The 25,072-nt window shown below is 35.3% G+C and overlaps 1 protein-coding gene across 8 annotated transcripts in view; it reads left to right on the forward strand.

Annotated features, from left to right (window-relative positions):
- The window catches only part of Pias2 (protein inhibitor of activated STAT 2), a 120,717-nt gene that overhangs the window by 29,887 nt on the left and 65,758 nt on the right, over positions 1-25,072 (forward strand). For all 8 annotated transcript variants that reach the window (XR_010041436.1, XM_063231729.1, XM_063231730.1 and 5 more), the window contains one exon: positions 11,710-11,794. Coding sequence is in view for 7 of the 8 variants with exons in the window: in XM_063231729.1 (XP_063087799.1) it covers positions 11,710-11,794 (85 nt within the window). In the remaining variant the exon portion in view is untranslated. The remainder of the gene's footprint in view (positions 1-11,709; positions 11,795-25,072) is intronic.

Genomic DNA, 25,072 nt, shown 5'->3' on the forward strand with positions numbered 1-25,072 from the left:
TTCAGAAGTGAAGTATCTTTGCTGGGAAAGAAAGCTGAGGAATAAGAGAAGATGTGTATGTTGTGTTTTCTACCCATTAACATTAGTGGTACTCTAAGAGGAGAACTCTGGAGAGATCTTAAGCCGTTTTCCTTATTTTCTTGGTTTAAAAATAAAAATAAGAATTTCCTTGTTTTCCTGTATTTGTCATAAAGTTACTATGACCTCAATAAGCTTGAAGGAAAATATTATACTTGTAGTAAAATTCATATTTAGCATCTGTATAACTAACTCATTTGGTTTATTTGTGTTCAAGAGCGGACAAGAAAAAGCTATATTGCTCATAGTTACTGTATGAGTGCAAACATGGGCATTTTGGCACAAATCTGTAATCCCAGCACTTGGGAGGCTAGGTGAGAAGATTGAAAGTTTGAAATTGGCCTGGGGAATGTAGCATGTACAAGCCTGGCTTGGGCTACATAAAAAGACCTGTCAACCAAAATAATCAAATAAAAAATTAGAATTAAGAAATACACATTCTCTCCTTGTTAGAAACTTTTTTCTCCTGAACAAAATACCTTTCATGTTAAGGTTTCTGTGGTTTTTATAAACATTTCTTTTATTTGTCTACCCTAAAGAGACAATGAAGTGATTTTCTTAGTGTATATTGTCGTACAATGTAAGAGGATAAAAGTGAGCTGAGAAATTGCTTTTTAAGCCAGGTGTAGTACTGCATGTCTGTAGTCATAGCTGTTTATAGGGAAGAGGTGGAAGGATCTAATGAGCTTGTGTGTGTGAGGCTGGGCAGTATGAGATCCCATGTCTAAAAAACTAAAAACTGTAAAAACCTAAAAGTTACGTTTTACACTGAGGTATAAAGTTAAAGCATCAATATACCAGATAGTTTGTAGTATGGTTTGACAGTGGTAATGTTCCTCAAAGTTCCATGTGTTAAAGGTTTGTTCCTCAGGATGACACTGTAGAGAGATGTTACATCCCTTTGGTTATTGGGGAGTATGTCCCTGAAGGGAGTTGCAAAATCCCTACAGTCTCCTTCCTCTTTTGCTTTCCTTCCCATTAGGTGAGTGGCTTATTTCTTCTCATACTGTTAATATGAAGTGCTGCCTTGCTAGAGACCCAAAATAATGGGGTCAATCTGTCATGGATAGAACAGAACCTTCAAAACTGTGAGTGACATCACACCTCTTTATAAGTTAATTATCTCAGTAGTTATAGTAACAGGAAACTGGACTGGTAGTTTAGCAAATAAAACTAGAAAACTTTTTTTTCTCATAGGGTTTTCTTCTGTAGTACAGGTTAGCCTTGAGCACACTATTTAGTCTAGGCTGGCCTCCCAAGTGCTGAAATTACACGTGTGTGCACCACTCTGCGGGACTGAAAAATACCGATTTCTAATGGTGACCTTTAATATTTTTACTGTGATAACCTCTGAAGCAATGTGATTACATTTAAAACTTACCTTAATGTTGGATAACTCAACCTTACTATATTTAAGAAATTATTTAGAACTCTATTATGGAGAAAACTTTGAGAATTGAGAATTAATCTTCAGTCAGTGATTAAATCCATGGGTTTTTTAAAAAAAAATTTTATTTAAAGAGAAAAAAGCAAAACAGAAAATGGGTAGTAATATAGAATTTAAAAAAAAACACTAAGAAATAACGAGTTGAAAATTACATACTTTCATCTTAGAAATAGTTAAGTTACAAAATTAAAGCATACAAAGGACATTCAGTGAGACTGCAAACAGTTCTGCTCAGTGATCCAACAAAAACTCAGTAATATGGTCATCTATCTTCCACACTTAAACATACATGCAGTTGTATCCTTTACAGCACTTTCTTTTCCTCTCTTCTTGACAATAGCAGTTACACATTTTGGGTTTTATTACTTCTACAGTTCTTATTTCTTTTTACACAGGAGACACATTGTAAATATGATTCTTATTTATTTCACTGATGAGGATAGTCCCAAGTTGCCTCCATTTACTTATGAAGGCCTCAAGATCATCCTTTTTATAGCTGAGTAATAATCCATTATATAAAAATACCACATCTTTTCCATCCACTCTGCAGTTGATAGGCGTCTTGATTGTTTCCAAGGTTTAGCTATTACAGATTGTGCTGCTATGAACATAGGTGCACATGTATCACCGTGACATGACCTTTTCAGGTTTCCTTAGGAGGGAAATAGCTGGATTGAATGGAACTTTCAATACTAGTCTTCTGAGAAATCTCCGTACTGATTTCCATAGTGGCTGCACCATTCTACACTTCCACCAACAATGGAGCAGTGTTCCTTTTTCCCACATCCTCACCTACATTTGTTATCAGTTGTTTTCTTGATGGCAACTATTCTTATTGGAGTGAGATGAAATCTCAATGCTGTTTTAATTTGCATTTCTCGAATGACCAGTGACGGTGAACATTTCTTCATAAATTTGCCATTTGTATATCTTCATCTGAGAACTGTGTGTTCATCTCAGATGCCCATTTTTGGAGAGGGTCTTTGAATTTTGGAGGCTTGATGTTTTTCAGTTCTTTATATATTCTGGATATAAGTCCTTTGTCTGAAGAGTTACTGGCTAAAATTCTTTCCCATTCTGTGGGGTTTTTTTCACTGTGGTGGTGATTTATTTTGAAGTGCAAAAACTTTTCAATAATACAAGATCCCAGTTGTTGATTCTTGGAAGTGTTTTCCGTGCAGTATGCATTTTTTTCATGAATTCTCTGCCTACCCCTATGTCTCCAAGATTTCTACCTACCTTGTCTTCCAGTAGATTTAGTGTTTCAATTTTAATATTTACACCTTTGATCCATTTAGATTTTAGTTTAGCACATGGTGATAAGCATGGGTCTAGTTTCAGTCTTTGGTACGTGAAGAGCCAATTTTTCCAACACAATTTATTAAAGAGGCTATCCTTCTTCCAGTGAACATGTTTAGCCCCTTTGTCAAATATCAGGTGGCTGAGTGTCTTTGTCGTTGTGTTTGCATCTTCTAATCTGTTCCATTGATCCTGGAGTCTGTTTCTTTGCCAGTATCATGCTGATTTTATCACTGTGGCTTTGTAATACAGTTTCAAGACAGGAATTGAGATGCCTCCTGCTTTGGCTTTGTTGCCCAGAATTGCCTTTGCTATTCTAGGTTTCTTCTGTTTCCAAATGAATTTATGAGTCTTTTTTTCTAGATCTATGAGATATGTTAATCTTATTTTGATTGAGATTGCATTAAATCTGTATAACAGTTTTGGGAGTATGGTCATTTTCCCAATGTTGGTTCTTCCTAGCCAAGAGCAAGCAATATTCTTCCATTTTCTAATATCTGCTTCAATTTCCTTTTTTAGTGTAGCATAATTTTCAGCATATAGGCCTTTTACATTCTTAGGTTGATTTCTAAGTATTTCATTTTTTTTAGATGCTATTGTGAAAGGCATTATTTCCATAATTTCTCTCTTGATGAGTTTTTATTTGTTTGTATACAGGAATGCTATTGATTTTTGAGTGTTGACTAGTGTAGCTGGATAGCTACACTACTGAACGTTGTGTAACTTTGTGTAACTACACTACTAAAAGACTACCTCTAGTCTAGGAGTTTTTTATATCGAGTATCATGTCATCTGCAAATAGGATAGTTTAACTTCTTCCTTTTCTCTCCTTATTCCTTTTATTTCTCTTTTGTCTGATTGCTCTGGCTAGTTAAATCCTTGTTTTTAAGCACATAGTCTTTCATTTATTTAGAAACAGGGTCTCACTATGCAGTTGGGGCTGGCCTTGAACTCACTTTGTATCCCAGGCTGGTCTCAAAACTTGCAATGATCCTTTTGCCTCAACCTCCCAAGTGCTGGAATTATAGATGTGCCTACCACACCTGGCAGATGCACATTTTCAGACCAGGTATTCAAGATTTGATTGTTGAGTAGGGATTGATTTATAATGCAGACACGAGAAGATCATAGTAGAAAGTCCCCAGGATGGTTCTAAAACCTCTTGAGGTATTAAAGCCAGTATTCTTATGGAACACTTTCTTGTTAAGAGACTCACTGTTATAGCATACACATTTATTGATAAAAAAAACCTCCCATAACCATGGTGAGTGTATTCAGCTTTACAAGATAGATCAATTTTTAGTATACCTGCTGCCAAAGCAAGCATGGTACATTGCTGTATATAGTTTTGCAGTGTGAAATTTTTTCTGTTTGGCATGGTTAAAGGTTTTTTTAAAAAGGCATTTAAAATGACAAAGTGACAACGTAGAAAAACATGAATGTTTGCAGTAATGTTAAGTAAATCTCCATATCTTAAGGTTTACTGTAATAAATGGATTATCCCTTACACCAAAACAAGCAAAATAGGTTCTCTGTTCTTGTACCTTCAACAACTATTGTGATTTGTACTTACAGACGGTTTTTTTCTCTTTGATTTTTTTTTTAAAGATGATTTCTTTTAAATATGGAATTCTTTTAAAAATTTGTCTATATTCTTGCCTGAACAAAGTAATATAAAACTTGTTAAATTACATAGAATTTCAAGAAACACCTTTGAAATTTATACCCAGTTTTAGAAAAAGAACAGCAATTATTTTTTTTTTTTGAGACAGGGTCTTGCTGTGCGGTTCAGGCTGGTCTTGAGCTCACTTTGTAGCCTAGGTAGGTCTCGAACTCACAACGATCCTTCTGCCTCAGCCTGAGATTACAGGCATGAGCCACCACATCCGGTCAGCAGTTATCTTTTAAACCACTTTCCTATATCTCCTTATGAATTAAAATCTATTCTCAATTTTGTGTTTCTCTTTTGTGCTTGTTTTGACATACATACATGTATACATTTTTTAAAAAAGGTAGTTTGGTTTTGAAATTTGTGTGATAGGATTCTGACTTGTTCACTTTATGTATACCAGAAATGTTCATATGCTTTGTGTTTTCTGAAGTGTCTTCAATTTTATGATTCTTTGACTCCTTAAAATTTCTTCATTCTTTTTTTCAGATTATCAGACTAATAACTTACAATTTGAAAATCGTGGCAAAATTCATGAATATACAACAAAAAAGAGAAAGTCCCCCAGAAATGTCATTCATTATTCAACTACAGTAGTGTTAGTAGCTGTTTCTCTTCATTATACATTATATTCCTTCTCTTCATTTAAAAAACCTTTTCAGACTACAGAACCGCTATCATTATCTTCCTATTAGAGGGTAATATTAAATATTACTCTGTGATATCTGTAAGTAACACCATCCAGAGTTTTATGCCATAATAGTTTTTCTTAACAGAATTTCTTGGAAATATGTTTTGGCTCTATAGATTATGATTGGCCTGTTGTCCTGCAGATGTACTTATTACCTACATTCTGTTGACGAGCATTTTCTTTTTTCTTTTTAATTGTTAATGTTTTTACATAACATGTTAGGCAGTATTCCTGCAGTTTTGAAGATACATCGTCAATGAGCATCTTTGCTTATGTTGTTGAATACATGTGTAATTTATACAGAATAAATGCCTAGATAAAATGTTGGGTCAAAGATAATAAATAATGCTGGTCTCCCCCCCCCCCCCTTTTCTTTTTTGAGGCAGGATCTTGTATAGTTCAGGCTGGGCTTGAACTCAATATGTAGCCCAAGCTGGCCTCCAACTTGATATCATCTTCCTGTCCCAGTTTTCTGAGTGCTAAGACTATAACCCTTGAATCACCACACCCAACCATGAATGATGTTTTGATATTTAACTTTTAGAGGAAAATTCATCAGTAGCTTCAAAGGCATACCAATTTATTTTACAATTGTATATGAGTACTATTTCCCAGCATTGTATTATTTGTCTTTTAAATCTTTGCTAACTTGAAAAGTTGAAAAATTAATAAGGTTCAACCAGCTATTTCCTTAAGTAGTTGAACACTAGCTTCTGGGTATGTTTAAACCATTTTAAAGTGATATATATACTAGTACTAAAGTTACAAAAATAGAAACTTCTAAAAACTTTGAATAAATTCAAACTATCATTTTAAAATGCAGCTGCCACATATATACTAAATACTACATTTGGATATAGCCGTGTGGTCTGATTGTATAGATGTCAGAACAGATATGAAATGAGTTTTGAGGAGTAGAAGTGCCAAGAATGCAGAGACTATGAGTCAGTAGAAGTAGAAATAAAAGTTTTGGTAGCTAATTGTGAGACAGTAGTGAAGAATTTGCTTGGAGTACAGGAAGACCTGGGAAGACTTGAAAAATATAGGTTTATTATGAAAAGAGTTAAGACCTTTATTAATGGAGGATCACGTAGTAAAGGAATTGACTCATTCAGAGATAGAACACTTCAATCGTTTACCAGAAAAATGGTGATTGAATGATGCTTGTGTTGACTACCTTCGCATTTGTGTTCTGGCAGAGAGAGGTAGGGCAGCTGTTTCATTTGTAGAAGATAATAATGGGCTTTGAGTAGGGCAGTAGCAGTGAGAGTAGAGAGGAAGCAACAAGGAAGACTGTAGAAGACAGGCTTACTGAATTACTGCATATGTCGGGGAAGAGGACTGAAGTAAAGAGAATATGGGGGGGATTGACAGACGGTAACAGTTTTGCTCTTTCATGTTCACAATGGTACCTTTACTCCTATGTCTTGCTGTTGCATGCCTTGAATCACTGGTGATTCATGAATGACTACCATTTCTTTCACCAGTGGTGCAAGCCTCCTAATGGAGAGTTATGCATTTACCACTGGTACTTTGAGCTGACAGGAATGTGTTAAAATCACTGTTTTATGAGAAGCAGGATACCTCAGTTCTCTGACCTCCCTAGTTGATCATTGGTTGGTTACTAATACAGGGATGACTTCTGTTACTCTAATATGTTAAGAAACACATGATTAAAAATGGGCCAGTTTACACCAAAAGAATTGGAGAACTTGGAAGAAATGGAGAGATGCTAGATACATATAAACTACCAAAACTGAACCAAGAAAAATTAAAAACCTTGATAATCCAGTAACAGGTAATGAACTTGAAGCAGTAATAGAAAACCTACAGTTAAGAAAAGCCCAGAGGGCTGGGGGTTTACTTCAGTGCCTCAAGCGCCTGCCTGGTAAGCACAAGGTCATGAGTTCAATCGCTGGTCCCAAAAAAAAGAGCCCAGGACAAGATGGATTTACTGTTCAATGCTACAAGAACTTTAAGGAAAATCTTAACAACAATATTCTCTTTCTAATGAAATTGAGAAGGAAAGAGTATTCCCCTCAAAATCTTTCTTGGAGGCTAACGTTACTCTGATCTTAAAACCAGATGAGGATCCAACCAAAATAGAGAACTATAGGCCAGTGTCCCTTATGAACAGAGATGCATAATCCTCAACAAGATGTTGTCACACAGAATGCAAGAGATGATTAAAAAGATCAGATACCATGAGCAGCTAGTCTTCATTTCAGGTATACAAGAATTGTAGAGGTCTTCTTTCACTTACTTGGTTAGGTTACTTTCTAAAAACTTAATTTCATCATTAACTTTTATTTTTTCCAATACCCAGGGATCGAACTCAAGACCTTGTGCTTGCCAGGCAGGTGCTTATGCCACTGAGCTAAATCCCCATCCCCTTAATTTCAACATATCCAGATCAGTAAATGAATTCATCATAGAAACAAAACAAGGAAAATGTCATGTCAGTAGACTTACAAAATAAAAGCCTTTGACAAAGTCCAGCATCTATTCATGATACAAGCCCTGAAGAAAATAAATAGATGGACCTTTATCTTATTCTGATAAAAGCCATTTATGACCTGCGGACTGCCAGCATCCTATTAAGTAGGGAAAACGCAGAAGCTTTCCTTCCAAAAATCAGGAGCAAGGCAAGGATGTCCACTATCACCACTCTGTTCATTATTGTTCTTGGAAGATTAGCTAGAACAGTCAGGCAAGAGAAAGAAAGAAAGGACAAAGTTAAAGTATTACTAGCAGATGATACAATCTTTTACTAAAAGATCTCCCAAATTCCAAGAGAGCGCTAGAGTTAATAACCAAATTCAGCAGTGTAGCAGAGCATAAAATGCACAGAAATCAAGAGTTCCTATGCAGTAATAAAGTCACCAAAAAAGAAATTAGGAAAACAATACCATTCATAGTAGCATCAAGAAAAATTAAATACTTAGGAAATAACCTAACAAAGGAAGTGAAAGAAAACTTCTATAATGAAAATTTTATACCACTTTGAGAAAGGAAATGAAAGTGAACATGAGAAAATGGAAAGATATCCTCTTTTTCTGGATAGTCAGAACCAGTGTAATCAAAATGGCTATATTTCCAAAATTGATAGATTTAATACAATCCCAATCAAAATACCAAAGATATTTCTCACAGATCTAGAGAAAACTATCCTAAAATTCATATGGAACCAAAAGAGATTGAGAATAGAAAAAGCAGTCCTGTTGTGTAAGAAAAGAAAAACATGAGGCATCACAATCTCAGATTTGAAGTTATACTACAAAGCTACTATGATTAAAAAGCACAGCATAGGCACAAAAACAAGTATCTGAATCAGTGGAATCAAAAAGAACAATGATGGTGAACCTTTTAGAGTACAGCCTGCAATCTACTTATTTGTGGTCAAGAGCCAACACTGCAGTTAAACATGAAGTTTCAGTTTAGAAAAAGCAAGTTATACATTAGTATCTTTTTTATCTTAAAAATAACATATGTCCCATAAGTTCGTCACCACTATTTCAGTGGAAGCAGAAACAACCTCATGCATGTTCAGTGATTTGATCATTAAATACAGGCAAAAAATATACACTGAGGAAATAATAGCCTATGTAATGGCACTCGGAAAATTGTTTATCTACATGCAGAAGATTGACTCTAGACCCATATATCTCCCCGGGTACTAAACTAAAATCAAAATACATCAGAGAACTGAATGTTCAAAACAGAAGCACTTAACTTGCTGGAAGATAAAAGAGGTAAAGCTCTTGAAGATGTAAGCATAGGCAAGGACTTTCTGAAAAGAACCCCAGTGGTACAAAAATCACTTGTATATACAATGTTAGCTGAAGCAGTCACTAAGGGACCTTTGAACTCAAAAGGGATTAGAACTGCAAAATCTGTGTGTGTGTACTTTCCATCCTATCATTTTTTTCTCATAATGTACATTAAAATGACAGTTTAGCTCATGGATTTAAGTTTAGTGTGCTTTTAGCTGGTGCTGTGTCATAAGGTGTTTTGTCTAAAAATTTAATGTCAAGACAAAGCATATTTTATTTGTATATGCACTTTTTTTTGGTTGCTGTAAGTTCCTAAGAGACCAGTTCTGATAAGAGTGAAACGTTTTGTTTTTCCATAAAACCAGGTAAGTTATAGTCTAGTTGGAAAATATGGTAGCAAGGACATGATAGGTAAAGCCAGAAATGCACCAGAGAAATAAGTGCATAACAAAGACAAGTTTATTATTATTATTAAGCACTTTAAAGCTTAAAAATTGTATGTGCATGTTTCATGTGCTAATTGTGGAAGCAATTCTAATTTCAGACGGTAAGATGCATGACTCTTTAACATTAATTGCAGTTATCCAGATAGAGCCTGAAATACTGTCATTTATTTATCCTGGTGAATTTACAGAGGTGGGTTTGCCCAGGATAACAGGTGTAGATACTAGCTAATTTGGCATACTTGTCCTCCTTCTGGAGAGATGTATGTTAATCAAGATTGTCAGATGAAATAGGCAACACAGTTCTTGGGCAGGCTGATTTTTGTGTACCCTTTAGCTACCTCTGTCCTTTTGGTGCTTGTCTTGTTTTCTTTATACCTGCCCTTTAAATCCTGGCTTCCATTACTTTTGGAAAGTACCGTTACTTTTACTTTAAACACTTACAGTTGTCTTTATTTATTTATTTTCTTTTTTGGTACTGGGGATTGAACTCATGACCTCGAACTTACCAGGCAAGCCACTGAACTAAATCCTCGGGCCATACAGTTGTCTTTTTTATGGAAGTCCCAAGACATAAGTAAAAAATAGCATATTATCTTTCATTTACCATTTACTTAGTGTTTGTATTTTTCATAAAAGTACCATCACCAGGCATGGTGGCATATGCTTTTAATTTCAGCACTTGGGAGGCTGAGGCAGGAAGGTCACCACAAATAAGTCTGAGGTCAGCATGGGGTACATAGTTCAAAACAGCCTGAACTACATCGGGAGACCCTGTTTCAAAAAAAAAAAACCGAAAAGAAAAAGTAGAATCTCGTGTTAAATTTAAAGTCCTTCTACCATTCTTGTAGTACATGTCTGCTGTCAACAAATTATCTGGTTTTGTTACTGCATTGTTCGAAAGATACTGAATTTTTAGTAGTTTTTTTTTTCCTCTCATCTCTCTTTCATTTTCCTTCCCTTTTTTTCTTTCTTACAGTATTGGGGTTTAAACCCAGGGCCTTCATATGAACTACATTCCCACCCTTTATTATTATTACTATTATTAATAATTTTTATTTTTAGAGACATGGTCTTTCTAAGTCAGTTCAGACTAACTTTGAACTCACTGTGTAACTCGTGCTGGCCTCTAACTCATGCCCTCAGACTCCTGTCTGAGCCTCCTAAGTGCTGGGATTATAGGCACACGCTACCACTATAAAGATGTCATGGACCCAACATTCCTTCCTCGTGACAGGAAGGCTATTTTTTTTTGTTTGTATTGTTTCCTTTTTCTTTGACTGCTTTTAAGATTTTATGATTGTTGCCTTTTGTTTTCCTTTTTTTTTGATGCAGGATCTCACTATGTAGTTCAGACTGACCTTTCATTTCCACTGTGTTGCCTTGGCTGCCCTTAAACTTGCAGCAGTCTTTCTACTTTAGCCTTCCAAGTGTTGGGATTACAGGAGTGCGCCACTGTGCCTGGCTGACTGTTCAGTTTTAAGAGTTTGATTTTGATGCAACTGGTGGTTTTCTTTGTATTATTTTCCTTGGGATCTGATCATTCTCTCCACTCAACCAGAATTACTTCTGCTAGTGTGTTGGAATTTTGGGGTTAGCTCCGTTTTCACTTGTTTCCCTTTAGGGACTCCATTTGTACTTGGTTTCTGGCAATTATGCCATTAACTAAGGTTGAAAACGGTATGTTGGCATCTAATCTCAAATTCAGGTTATTTAACAGGTAAGACGTCATTAGTGACTTTAGCCAAAAATAGTAGAAGACGAAATACATATGAGAAACAAAAGATGGAGAAGTAAGTGGGAATTTGATGAAGTAGAGACATATTGTTATATGTCTTTGTACTCCTCATAATTGTTTGTAACCTAAAATTGTTTTTTTAGACTTTCATCATAAACAGCATCGCTTTTCTTTGTTCCATTTAAAAGTACTATGAGAATGTGAATCACTTGATGGTATGATTTCCAGGGCTTTAATTGCTGCAATAAACTATCTGTGCTTTTTACCCAGGGAGTTTTCATTAGGTGATACTGTAAAGAATGAAATACAGTCTTGAATTTTGTTACATTTTTACTATATTATAATTAGTGTTTAAGAATAAAGGTTGATTAAATGTTTAAAATTCAAGAAACCGATTTGATTCGACTTAACCTATAATTCCAAGATGAATGCAGTTTAGTACTTTTTAGTTTTAGAGTACTTTAACCACAAACATTTTGAAATTTGGTAGATACTTACCAGAATACCTGGTTATTGCAGGTGTTAAATGCTTGGATTTATTACTAAAATACTCTTTCTTTTTCCACTCCAGTTCAAAGCAGTATTCAGCGATTTCAAGAGAAGTTTTTTATTTTTGCTTTGACACCTCAACAAGTTAGAGAGATATGCATATCAAGGTAAGAGGAATGTTTGAAATGTTTCTGTATGAATGTTGTATATGAGTAGAAAACTAGGGACAGGTTGGCTTAAATAGCAGCAACTTAATTTCTCAATTCTGAAGGCTTCTGTTCAAGATTAAGGGAAGCAGATTTGTTTCCTCCTGAGGCTGTTGCGTTTGGCTTGTACATTTTGCTGTATTCTCACACAGCCTTACCTTTATACCAATGCATCCGTGGTGTCTTTTTTTCCTCTTATGACACCAGGTATGTGGGATTAGGGACCTACTCTAAATCTTATTTAACCTTAATTGCGTTTTTAAAGGTACTATATACAAGTACAGTCAAATTGGGGGTTAAGGTTTCTACGTGATGCATCTTGTTCAGTCCATAACAGTTGCACTGTTTCTCAAGTAAGAGGAGGATACTTTGACTGTATATTTAGTACTGTGAAGTAGAAAAATTTAACCTTTGGATAAAACCTCAAAATATCTTTTTAAATTATTTAATCACACTTGGATCGATTGATCAATCTATCAGTCAGTTGTTCAGTCCAGGTTCTTGAGTGTTTCCTGTATGTTAGGCAAATGCTTTGCCACTAAGTTACATCCTCAGCACAGTAATAACATTTTTTTTTTTTGTTTGTTTGCTTGTTTTTTTGTCTTTTTTGAGACAGGTCTTGCTATGCAGTTCAGGCTAGCCTTGAGCTCGCTTTAGCTCAGGCTGGTCTTGAACTCGGAACGATCCTCCTGTGTCAGCCTCTCGAGTGCTGGGATTACAGGTGTGAGACACCACGCCTGGCTAGCAATAACATTTTAAGTGAAAAGTTTATTCTAAATACAGCAACATAAAAACGAATTTACAGTAACAGCACAAAGATAAATGGGCATAAACTTTATTGTTCCCATTTTAGGCATTTTTGAGAGTGTCATTAAACATTATTAATAATTATTCTTGGTGGAAAAAAACCAGAACAGTTTGAGCTAAATTTGAGCTAAAGTACAGTTACCTAACCAAAATTTACTGGAAATCTGATTATGAAAAATAATGTTAACTGTGTCAATTTCAGAGAAATTTTAATTTGGTACGTTTGTAAAGAGCAGGGAACTAAGAGATGGAAAAGGAAATTGTAGCATATACTTTTTCAAATAAAAATAGCCCTTTTTGGTATTAGCAATGCATCATTTATATAGCTCTTTAAAATTGTCTTAGAGTCGTTGTAGGAAAAATGAGATTCTTACAGGTTAAATACTTTTCTGGAACTGTAGAATTAAAAGAAATTAGTTTCAACTGTACATTAGAATAGTTCTTTGAGACATTGAGCTTTTTTTTTTAAAATAAAGGTTGAGTTAGAGAAATACCTTTTTTTTTTTTTTTTTTGGTACTGGGGATCAACCTCACAACCTTGTGCTTGCCAAGCAGGTCTTATAATTAACTTAATTGTATAAGTCCTCTGTAGCCAGACTATCAGTTTTGAGTATGTAGGTTTGCACTGTCAATGTCCTAAGTTAGTGGATTCAGACTTAGAGACCACACAAGTGTTTTGAAAACCTAACATCTGAATATGCACTGTTGTTGTATGAAAGATTCTGAGATATAGCTTTAATTCTATGGCTAATTACACCCCCCCTTTTTTATTTTAAAGATGAAAAAAAATTTCAAGAGACAGTAATTAGAGGGTAACAGTGGTTACTACATTGCGTATTGTTATTGTTCAACTAGTTACTTAGAGTACAAGATATCTGCATTTCATTGTCCAAATAATACTAGTACAAACTTTTCTTTTCAGTGAACTAAGAGAAATGAATAGTATAACTATCTTAATAATCTTCTTATACATAATTTCAGTTTCTCACACTAGGAAGACAATGAGATGTTTACACATGTGAGTCTGATTTATGGTCTCTAGTTGCATCCATTTTCCTATAAAAGTCTGTAGTTTATCTTTCTTTATGGCTGAGTAGTACTCTTTTGTATAAAAATAATCTTTTGTATCCATTCCTCAATTGATGGTCATTTAAGTTGTTTCCAAGATCTAGCTATTACAAACTGTGCTGATAGGGGCTGGGGATTTAGCTCAGCGGCATAAACACCTGCCTTACAAGCAGGTGGTCGTGAGTTCGATCCCCAGTACCAATTAAAAAAAAAAAAAAAACAAAACAAAACTGTGCTGATACAAACATGGGTGCATATATATCACTATGATATGATGTTTTTAATTATCCTGGGGAGATACCCAGAGGGGAAATAGCTGAGTCAAATGGGACCTCCAATCCTAGTTTTTTGAACAATCGCCCCACTGATTTCAGGAATGGTTGCATCAGTCTGTACTCACACCAACAGTGGAGAAGGGTTTCTTTTTCCCCACATCCCCTCTAGCATTTATTTCTTGACAACTGCCTTTCTTTCAGGGTGAGGTAGAATCTCAGTATTGTTTTAATTAGCATCTCTTAAATGACCAATGATACTGAATATTTTTTCACATATTTATTTGTTATTTGTATTTCTTCATCTGAGATGTATATATTTATCTCAGATGCCCATTTGTGGATTGGGACTTTAAATTTGAGAGAACTGATTTTTTTTCAGTTCTTTATATGTTACAATAGTAATCCTTTGTCTCAGGTACAGTTGGCAAACATTTTCTCCCACTTTGTGGGTTGTCTATTACTCTGGTTGGTGGTTTTTTTTTTTTTTTTTTTTTTTTGCTGTGCAAAATCTTTTTAATAAGATGAGATCCCACTTGTTAATTCTACATATATTTCCTGTGTGATGGGGTTTTATTCATAAAATCTTCTACAGCGGTGTCTTCAAGAGTTTTACCTATTCTATCTTCCATCGGATTTGTTTCTGTTTTAATGTTAAGATCTTTGATCCTTTCCAAATTTAGTTTAGTGCATGGTGAAAGCTAAGGGCCGAATTTCAATCCTTGGCATGTGCAGAACCAACTTTTTCAGCACCTTTTATTGAGAAGGCTGTCTTTCTTCCAGTGAACATGTTTGGTTGTCAAAAGTAAGGTGGCTTAGTGTGTCTGGAGTTGGAATTGTTCCTGTGTCTTCTAATGTGTTCTATTGATCTTAGATCTGGGTTTTGTGTTTTTTCCCCAATACCATTGTGTTTTTAATTAATCACAGTACCAAAAAAATTAATCACAATTTATTTATATAGTAGAATTTCAAGTCAGGGATTGTGATGCTCCCTGTTTTGCCTTTGTTGCCCAGAATTGCTGCCCAGAATTGCCTTTACTATTTTAGATCTCTTCTAGTTCCAGATGTATTTTAGGATTATTTTCTCTTAATTCTGTGAGATGCATTAAATCTCAGTAACGGTTTTGGAAGTCTGGCCGTTTTCACTATCCAATAGCAAGGGATAGCTTTCTATTTTCTGATACTTCTGCCTCTAGTTTTCAATGTAGAAGTGTTTACAGCCTTTGTTAGATTGATTCCTAGGTATTTCATTTTTTTGGATGGTATTTTGAAAGGTGTTACCCAATTTTTCTGAGTTTTTTATTCATGTACAAGAAAGTTACTGATTTTTAACTGTTGACTTTAAATATCTTGCTGTGCTATTGAATTTGCTTATTTAGCAATTTTTTAGTGGAGTTTTTGAAGTCTTCTGTGTAGAGTAACATGTAATCTGCCAATATCCATAATTTTAACTTCTTCTTTTCCTATTTTTATTCTTTTTATTTCTTGTCTAATTGCTGTGGCTTACATTTCCAGGATTATGTTAAGAGTGAAGATAATGAATATCTTTGTCTTGTTCCTGATTTAGAGTCAAACTTCAGTTTTTGTCCATTTAGTGTGATACTGGCTGTTAGTTTGTCATAGATGGCGTTTACCAGATTGAGGTAAAGACCATTGGTTCCAATATTCTGTTAGGTTTTTATCATGAGTCAGTACCTGACTTTGTCAAAGCTTTTTCTACATCTTTTGAGATGGCTGTATGATTTTTGTCCTTGGCTCTGTTAATATGTTGTATTACATTTATTGATTTGTGTAGGTTGAACCATCCCTGCATCCCTAGAATAAATACCAGTTGGTCATGGTATGTAATCTTCTTGACAGTTTGCTGTATTCTCTTTGCCAATATTTTATTGAGGATTTTGGTATTTATGTTCATTAGGGAGATTGGCTTGTAATTCTCTTTCGTAGTTGGATCCTTCTCAGGTTTTGATATGAGGGTAATGTTTGTTTCCAGAAAATAGTTGAGAGTATTGCTTCTTGTTCAGTTTCATTAAAGAATTTGAGAAGTAGTGGTGTTAGGTCTTACCTAAATTTCTTCAAGAATTCAGCATTGAATCCATCAGAGCCTAGGCTTTTATTTGTTGGTAGATTTTTAACTTACTTGATTGATACTGGTTTATTTAGGACATTTTTATCTTTTTGATTCAGCTTTGGTAGTTCATATGTTGAAAAAATATATTCCATAGGAATCTGTCCATTCTGTATTTTCCTTCTTTTTTTTTTTTTTTTTGTCTTTTTCGTTTTTATCGGTACCAGGGATCGAACTCACGACTACCTGCTTGCAAGGCAGGCGCTTACGCCGCTGAGCTAAATCCCCAGCCCATGTATTTTCCTTCTTGTTAGAATACAAGTTTTCAAAGTAGATATAGATAATTTTCTGGATTTTTGCAAGGTTCATTGTGATTTCACTTTTTTATTCCTCATTGTGTGTATTTGAGTCTTTTCTTTCCTTTTTTTGATAAGGTTGACTAAGGGTTTGCCAGTATTATTTAATCTTCCAAAGGACCAATTCTTTTTTTGTCTTTTTTTGAGAAGGGGTCTCGCTATGCAGTTCAGGCTGGCCTTGAGCTCACTTTGTAGCCCAGGCTGGTCTTGAACTCGCAATGATTCTCCCACCTCAGCCTCCCGAGTGCTGGGATCAGAGGACCAATTCTTTAATTCATTGTTTCTTTGTAGTTTTTTGCTCTCTAGTGCATTAATTTCTTCTCTGATCTTTACAATTTCCTCCCTTATACGAGCTTTTGACTTAGCCTGCTTTTCTTTTTCTAGAAATTTGAGGCTCTTATATTAATTGGTTTATATGTGCTGGCCGCATTTTCCTAATATGAATATTTGTCCATAAATTTTCTTCTTAAGACTGCTTTCATGTGTCTCATAAGTTTCAGTATATTGTATTGTCTTTATCAAAATTCAGCTGTAAAAAGTGTCTGATTTCTTCAATTTCATCTGTGACCATTGGTTGTTCAGGAGGGTGCTATTGAATTTCCATGTGTTTATGAAGTTCTTGTGGTTTATTTTGCCATGAATTTCCAATTTCACTGCACTATGGTCTGATAATATGCATGGGATAATTTGAATTCCTTTGCATTTTCTTAAGCATGAGCCAATATGGTGGTGTATTTTCAAATATGTCCTGTGTGAGGTGTGTATTCTCTTGTTGCAAGGTGAAACACTCTATAGGCATCTACGAAGTATTTGTTGAGGAGTTTGTTTCAGTTTTGATATTCCATTTTAAAATTTTTTTGTGTAACTGATCTTTTTGTGACAATGGGGTATTGAGATCTCCCAATACAGTTGTATTAGGGTTTATTGATGTTTCATCCCTGTTGGTATTTGTTTTATGTAGTTGGGTGCGCTAAAGTTTGTTGAATATGTATTTATGATTGTTATCTCTTCCTCTTGGATTATTCTCTTTATGAGGATGTAGTGACCTTTATCTCTTTAAATGATTGTTGGCTTGAACTTTATCTGCAAGTGGAATAGCTACCCCTGCTTTTTTCTTGGTTCCTGTCACATAGAGTATTATTTTCCAACTTTGACTTTCTATGAATTTCCTTTTAAATTAAATGTGTTTCTTGTGGGCAGCATATTGTTGGGTCTTGCTGCTTGGTCCCTTCTGCCAATCTGTGTCTTTTGATTGTTTCGTTGAGATAATTAACATAATTAACATTGATGTTATAACTCATATGTATTGACTTATCTTTATCATGTTATTTTCCTGTTGTTGGCATCTCTTTTCTTTTCTTTTCTTTTCTCCCCCGCCCCCTTCCCTCTGTTTAATTACTTGCCTTGCCTGAGGTGGATTCCTTCTTTTGGTGTTCATAGAGTTGTAGTTCTTGTTGTCTCCCTCCCTTCAAAACATTTTGAGTGCTGGTTTGGTGGTCATAAATTTCCTCAGGTGTTCTTTGTCGTGGAAGTATCTTACCCATTAGTTTTTGAAAGATAATTTTGCAGGTTACATCAATCTGGGTTGAAAGTTGTTCTTTAAACTTGGACTATTTCACTCCAAGCTCTCCTTGCTTTGAGAGTTTGTGTTGAGAAGTCTTATTTCTCATGTGCTTTTCTTTATTAAGTGATTTGTTTCCCTGTCAGCTTTTAAGCTTCTATTCTTGTGTTGAATTTGTGAAATCTAGACTATGATATGCTTGGCTGTGGATTTTGTATGGTCTTGGCCAACAAGAGTTCTGTATGCTTCACAGATGTGTAGCTAAAAATTCTTTTTTCTCTACCAGCGAAGCTTTCTGCCATGATGTGTGTGAACAACATTTTACGGTCAGTTGTGTTATCTCCTGCTCTTTCATTCACTTCAGTCAGTCTTAATTTTTTATTTTTCTTTTTCTCATCTATCAGCTGCTTGATTGATTTCTTACGATCCTTGCTGTTTTGAGAAATCTTACTTTTTATGATGGCTGACTGCAAGCCTGTCTGCTATATTTGAGATCTTTTCCTCAAACTGCCTTAATCTACTTTGAATACTTCTAGTGGAATTTTTATTCTCCTTGGTATCTACTTGAATTGCCTTCTGGATTCCATTTGTTTTCCATGCTGAGCATTTCTGGTTTCCATAATTTTCTTGAGGTCTTCTCTTTTGTCTTTATCTTGTTAGTGTCTAGAAGCATGATCTTTACATACTATCTGTGCAGTTATCTGAGAGATGATTTATGATTTGATTTTTTAAGAGCCTCATTCAGTTGCTTTTTTTGTTACCACTTCAGTGAGACCTGGTGGGAGGCTTTCAGATTGTCCCACTTCATTGGCCCCTGGATTTCCTCTTGGTGGGCTGGGTTTCTGGGATTGCATTTTGCTTAAGTGTCTTCTCATTTTCTTTTCTTTAGTTTAATTCCTGGGGTGATGCTTGTAAATTGCCTATGTTGGGTTGCTTTATTGCTAGGATTATAGACCCTTAAGTAATGACTACTTCTCTGTGGTATCTCTTCCAGATGTAGCTGATTTTTGGGTTTTGAGTCTGTTGAAAGATCCTGTCTCTTAAATTTGTTGGAGATGAGAAGTTGTTGCTTGTTTGGTAGAGTCCCTGGTTCTCTGGCACTGTGCCACAGTATTTTCTGTGACCCTTAGTCTCAATCTTGAAGTATCAGGATGAGCAGCTGTTTAGAACAATTGTGTCACTTTTGACTGTAGTGATACCAAAACAATCAAATATAGCCTAGAAAGTGACAAACTGAGATATCTATTAATTTGCCACTTGTAATTGTATGAACTAGATTTGTGGTTATATAACAAAATCTAAAATAAACGATAAAATTATTTTCAGGAGACAAGTCCTTAATATGTCAATTTTGCCCTTAAGGGTTAAAATTTAAAATGAATTAAGGAGAAAATAGAGAAGTGGAAGAGGCGGACCAGATGAGCAACGGGGTGATAAGGTCCATGGACAAAGGTAAATCATATTAACTTTGGGAAACTGATACAGAAGACTGGAGGGAGAGAGAAGGAAGACATAAAAAGAACAAAACAGAAATCACAACCACAAAGAGGCTAGAAGCCACATTCACACTCATATAAAAAGAGCATCAAAGAATGAAAGAGGGAGAAAAAAGCAAAATCAAAAATTAAAAAACAAAAGGGGGGGTTAAAAAAAAAAGGTCCATTTTCAGATATGTCTCTGCTTTAATTGGCAGACAGCCTATGGAAGCAGATCCATGCCAATTTATCCTAACAAGGCAGCAGTAGCGGAAGCCACTAGATGGAGCCAGCCAGAGTTCTGAGGTGTGACTTCAGCCAGCCTGTCTCTAGCCAAGATGGCTCTAGGCTAACTGCTCTTTGCTTCAGGAATACTGAGCCCTTTGTACTCAACACCAGCCAGTGCAGTCCTTCATGCATGCTGGTAGCTCCCCTCCACTGCTATGTCTCTACGTGGATGCTTCTAGGGTCATTTTTGCCGCCACCATGTGTTTACAGGTTCAAACTGCTTCTCTTGCGAAGCAAATACCTTCTCAGGGAGAAGGCGCCATCAACTATCTCTTCCTTTAAGTTTGGCTCTTCACTGTCTCTGTGAGCTTCAATTTGTGCTTCATATTTTTTCCTGGATCCTGAGGACCCATTTACTTCCTTGTCATTTTCACGTTACTGTATTCCAGCATGTGGATGGCAACTTTTCGAGAAGCTCTCTGCTATGTTAGGTCTGGGCCCGCATCCCTTTTATTAAAGTTACGGGTCTCAATAAAAATCTCAAAATGGCTTTGTAATATGAACCTGTAAAGTTTGAGCCCCTAAATAGTAGTACATACATAGACCGACTTGTTGCTGTTTTGTGGAAGTAATAAACTAATAAAGTAGAAAAAATAAAAATTACATTTTGTATTCAATGAGTCATATTATTTGTCCTTAATATTGTTATTCATCAATGAATTCTTGCTTGAGATCATCTAGTGTTTATTAAGTGCATGGCGCTATGTTATATGGCATGAACCCTTTCTACAAGTTGCTTGCAGTATTTTTAATGAACCATCTTATTTACATAAATTGTGAAGATTGCAAGATATTATGTGGAGATCCAGTCATACAAGTGTGCAGTGTAAACCTCAATTTTTTAGTTATATGATCATAAGATAAAAATCCCCTCCTAATTTTCCTAATAAACGAAAGTTAAAGAGTTTGGCACCCATTATCTGGGTTTAGTAGTTACTAACACTTTGACCTTCTCTATTTAATATTCCCCACCATTTTTTCCCCTTGAAGCTTATTAAAGCAACTAAAGCAAATAATAGATAATGTGTAATCTAATGTAAAAGTACTAAAAGATGAACCTCTGGTTTTTAATATGAACCCTCAGAAAGTCATAGTTCTTGCATAATATCCAGCCACATTCAGATTTTCTCTGTTGTTTTAGTATTTCTGTAAGGCTTGTGTGTTTTGAGACAGGTTCTTGTTAATTGCTTAATCTTGGCATTGTACTCATTGGATACTCCAAACTGGACTTGACTCGGTAATCCTGCCTCAACCTTCTGGGTGCTGGGATTACAGGCAGATACCATATACCTGGTGCCCACATGTTAAGTTTGACCTTAGTGTATCCTAAATTTTTTTTAACTTTCTGTTTGGAAGTGAGTTGATTTACAGATAAATTGTAAAAATATATACCCTTTGCCAGGCTTCCCCTAACAGTTTGAATAATTGTAGCAAAATTATCAAAACTTAAGATTTCAAACAGTACAATCCTATTAACTATACTACACACTTCAAATGTTTATGTCATCCTAATTTCCTTTCACTGAATGCCAGTGTCTTAATTTTTTCTCTTACGACTTTTGACAATTTTGAAGGATAGTGATCAGATTTCTGTGGACTGCTACTTGGTTCTGGTATTTGAATGTCTACATTCAGATTGTGTATTTTCGGCAAAAATGTTGTTCTCAGTGTATCATGTCTGCCATTAGTACTGATAGATTTTTGGTGAGGGGTGCTAACCATGATCATTTGGCTACTATAAAGTTACTGGCTTTTCTTGTGCTGTTTGTAAGTATTACGGACCACACACTTTTAGTTCTATTTTTTAATCAGATTTTATTAGTAAATTTTAGATATACATAATGATCACATTTATCGTAGAAAATTTGTACCTATACATGATATAACTTGTTTTTTTCCCCATTCCCCTACCTTCCCTCCACATTTGCAAAAGCTTGGATTCTGTGTTTTATTTTTTCCTATTCCCTTTTTTCTTTCTTTCTTTCCTGTTGCCCCCCACATTTGAACATTTTCTTCCTATTTCATGATACCTGTTTACCCATTTTGGTATGTACTTACCCTTTCAGTTTCTTATACCAGAGAAACAATGTGGTATTCGCACATTCGTCCAATTTGTTTCACTGAAGAGTGTGATATCAAGTTGCATCAATTTTCCTCGACTGCACTTTTAGATTAGGCATATATTCTGTTTCTTTTCAGACTTTTGCCTGCTAATCAGTTAAATATTCAATAGTAAATGAGCAATGCGTTTATATTTTGGTAGTCATTTTTTTGTTGTTGTTGTCTTGTTTTTCCATTGGTGCAATTCTTTTGTAAGGAACAGTTGTCTCTTCTCACTTCTTTATTTGTTCATTTATATATTTGTACCAGTATGGATTCATAGGTGTTCTGAATGTTACTCAGTGACACAGGAATTTATATTGTGACTCATTATTTGTTACTGGGCTTCTTTTAGATTGACTCCTTTGCCCCTTTTGTACTCCTTTCCCTCCCAAGTCCACTTTGAAACATACTCCTTTCCCTCCCAAGTCCACTTTGGAACATTACTTTATGGCACCATGAGATTGAGTAAATTTATGTTACATATTTTCTGGAATTGATCACTTCTCTCTAGATCTGGTTCCCTTCATAGTCTTAACACTTTGTGATTTTAAAAAGGAAAAGAAATGGTTCGCCTTTAGTATGTTAAATACTCTGGATTTATGTGATTCCTTGTGTCATTTAATTATGTCTATCCTCATAATCCAAAAACTTTAGCATTTTAAAATCACATGAGGAGCTTTTAAAAAGTCTAATCCAAAACACCCAAGTTTCATCCATATTAATTAAATTAGCATCTTCAAGGATGGAACCCCAGATCAGTGTTGTCTCACCCTACTTCTCCCTTCTCCTTTTCTCACCTCTTTTCCTCCATTCTTTCCCTCCCTTTTCTTTGTGGTCCTGAAGGTAAAACCCAGGACCTCGTAGATGCAGGTACTCTCCTAATGAACTACTTTTCAAGTTGGTGGTTTAAGACCTTTTTGGGTGTTTTCAGTGTGTAGCAATATTACAAAACATGTCTATGTGTCCAGTTCTTATCCTTTCTCTATAACATTAGGAAAATCTAGTATGGAGGCTTCTGTACAGTCAAGTTCAGCCTTTGTTGTTTTGTTATATATCTTGACTATTGGGTTCAGGTCTCTATTGACTTTAGTGCTCTTGACTTCCATTTGTTACTATTGCATTTCTAATTTGTTCTCTCAGTCCTCTTACTGACTAGTTTTATGTATTCCTAGGAATCAACTTGTGATTCTGTTTTTGTTACCTTGTGGCAGTATTCATGAATGTTACGTTTTGTATTGAAGACTAAAAAAGTCAACACCACCTTCTGGACAGGGCCCTTTTTGCTTAGGGCTCATTGATTCTTTTCTGTTACTCTCATGATTTACCACTTGACTATATAACTCTTATCTTTAAGGAAGCCAGGATGATTACTTAGAATAATACCAGCTGGAAAGTAAGTTTGGCCCTGCCTCTGAAGTCTATATGCCACTGTGCAAGTGACTAAATCTCATGAAATCTTACATACCCTGCATGTGAAATCGAAATAACTTTCTTTTGGGAGACTGATGCTGTAACTTATTGTACTTTCTAGTACTTTAGGGGAGTAGTGTCTGTAGCTGTCTAGCTGCACCATTCCAAAATCTGGGCACCATCCCCAGAGGTACTTGTTTGGTTTTTTTTTTTTGCTTCTCACATATCATTAGTCATTGAATCCTGTAAGTTTGTGTACTGAAATATTACTCAGTGATATTTATGTCTAAATAGATTTCAAGCCCTTATCTTCCCACCCTGGACTGAACCCAGGACTTGGTACAGAATAATTCTGCCATTGAGTACATCCCCACCTCTTTTTTTATTTAAGACAGGGTTTTGCTAAATTGCCTTGGCTATCCCATTTTGTTTTTCTCCTTAGTGCTAATTATTAAGCCTCTGTGCAATTATTTTCAACATTTGCTTTGCCCATTCTCCCCCTGAACCCCAGTCATCTCTAAAAAGAGTCATATCACTCTTTTTAGTAGCCTATCTTCTAGTTAGGCTATCTTTCTAATCTCATGTTGTTTCTCTTGTGAAATTGTTTTAAGCAACCTATTAAGATTTTGATGTGGTTTTCTAGTTGATCTTCAACCTTTCCTTTTCTTGTGAATCACTATAATGGGAATTACTAAAGAGAAATAGACAATAACTACTGTACAAATCTTCCTTTTCAATTTGATTGGATTTGTTGTCATAAACTTTGAGCCTTAAAGACAAAATTAATCTCTCCCACTATAGCTCTTAGTCCCCACCCCCCATTTCTATTTTGGTTGTATGTATTTGTTAACATACTGTGATGAGTCCTTTGAAGCAAGTACTACATTTTATTATTTTTGCAACTCTAGTGCCTAGATGGAAATGTTTTTTGATTTAAATGGGTGAAGTGTTATGGGTTCTAAGAGGTCAGTATTGTCTGGGATGTTGAAAAGTATTAAAGACACTTTGACAAGGTGAACCTGTGGCAAGGCAGTTGGAGCAGAGGAAACAATAATGGCCAACTTCCCACACTTGCTGATTTATATTTTAAATCCAGACATATTCCTCGTATTGTTAACTTGTTTAATTATCACTGCAACTTGTTATGGTAGGTGCAGTACTTTGTAAAAACAGAAACATAGAAAAGTTAAGTCATATAGTTTAGAACTATAGATCCTACCTAGTCACTGCTTTGTCTTACTGTCTTCCAGGGGACTTAGAGAGTAGAAAGAGCATAGACTGTCCAGTTAGGACAAGATGAGGGACAGTGTGCTACTTTAGGTTTCAAAGGACAGAGCTACTGTTTACATCCAAGATTCAGGATAATGGCTGAGGATAACAATTCTGTAATGTACATACGTACCACTTGGGGATTTTGTTAAAAAGCAGATTATAATTATGTAGGTCTGAGATGGGGCTTGTATTTCTAAAAAGTTATATTCATTTTGAATGAGATGGATTTGGGGGGTTAGGAATCAGGGATTTTATGGGGAACTTTTTTAATGCAGAAATTAAAAGAAGTCATGTATCTGTAGTGAGGTTCATAATTACAAAACTGCTGGGAGATAAGAGATTTTGAACCCATGGAGTCTACACATTGTTTCTGTATTAGAATTGCCTATGTATACAATCTGTTGTCAGACTGTGCTCAAACTAATAAGAATATCAAACTAATAAGAATGCAACCTTATATTAAGTGCAAAAGAAGTCTCCAAGTAATTGGAATGCTCAACCAAGAGTCACTAATCATAGATTAATGTATTAAATTTTTTGGAGACAAGGCATGTGTCTA

The sequence above is a fragment of the Cavia porcellus genome, unplaced genomic scaffold, assembly GCF_034190915.1.
Source record: "Cavia porcellus strain 051 isolate PalLab524CR breed Dunkin Hartley unplaced genomic scaffold, mCavPor4.1 scaffold_20, whole genome shotgun sequence".
In the NCBI taxonomy this organism is placed as follows: domain Eukaryota; kingdom Metazoa; phylum Chordata; class Mammalia; order Rodentia; family Caviidae; genus Cavia; species Cavia porcellus.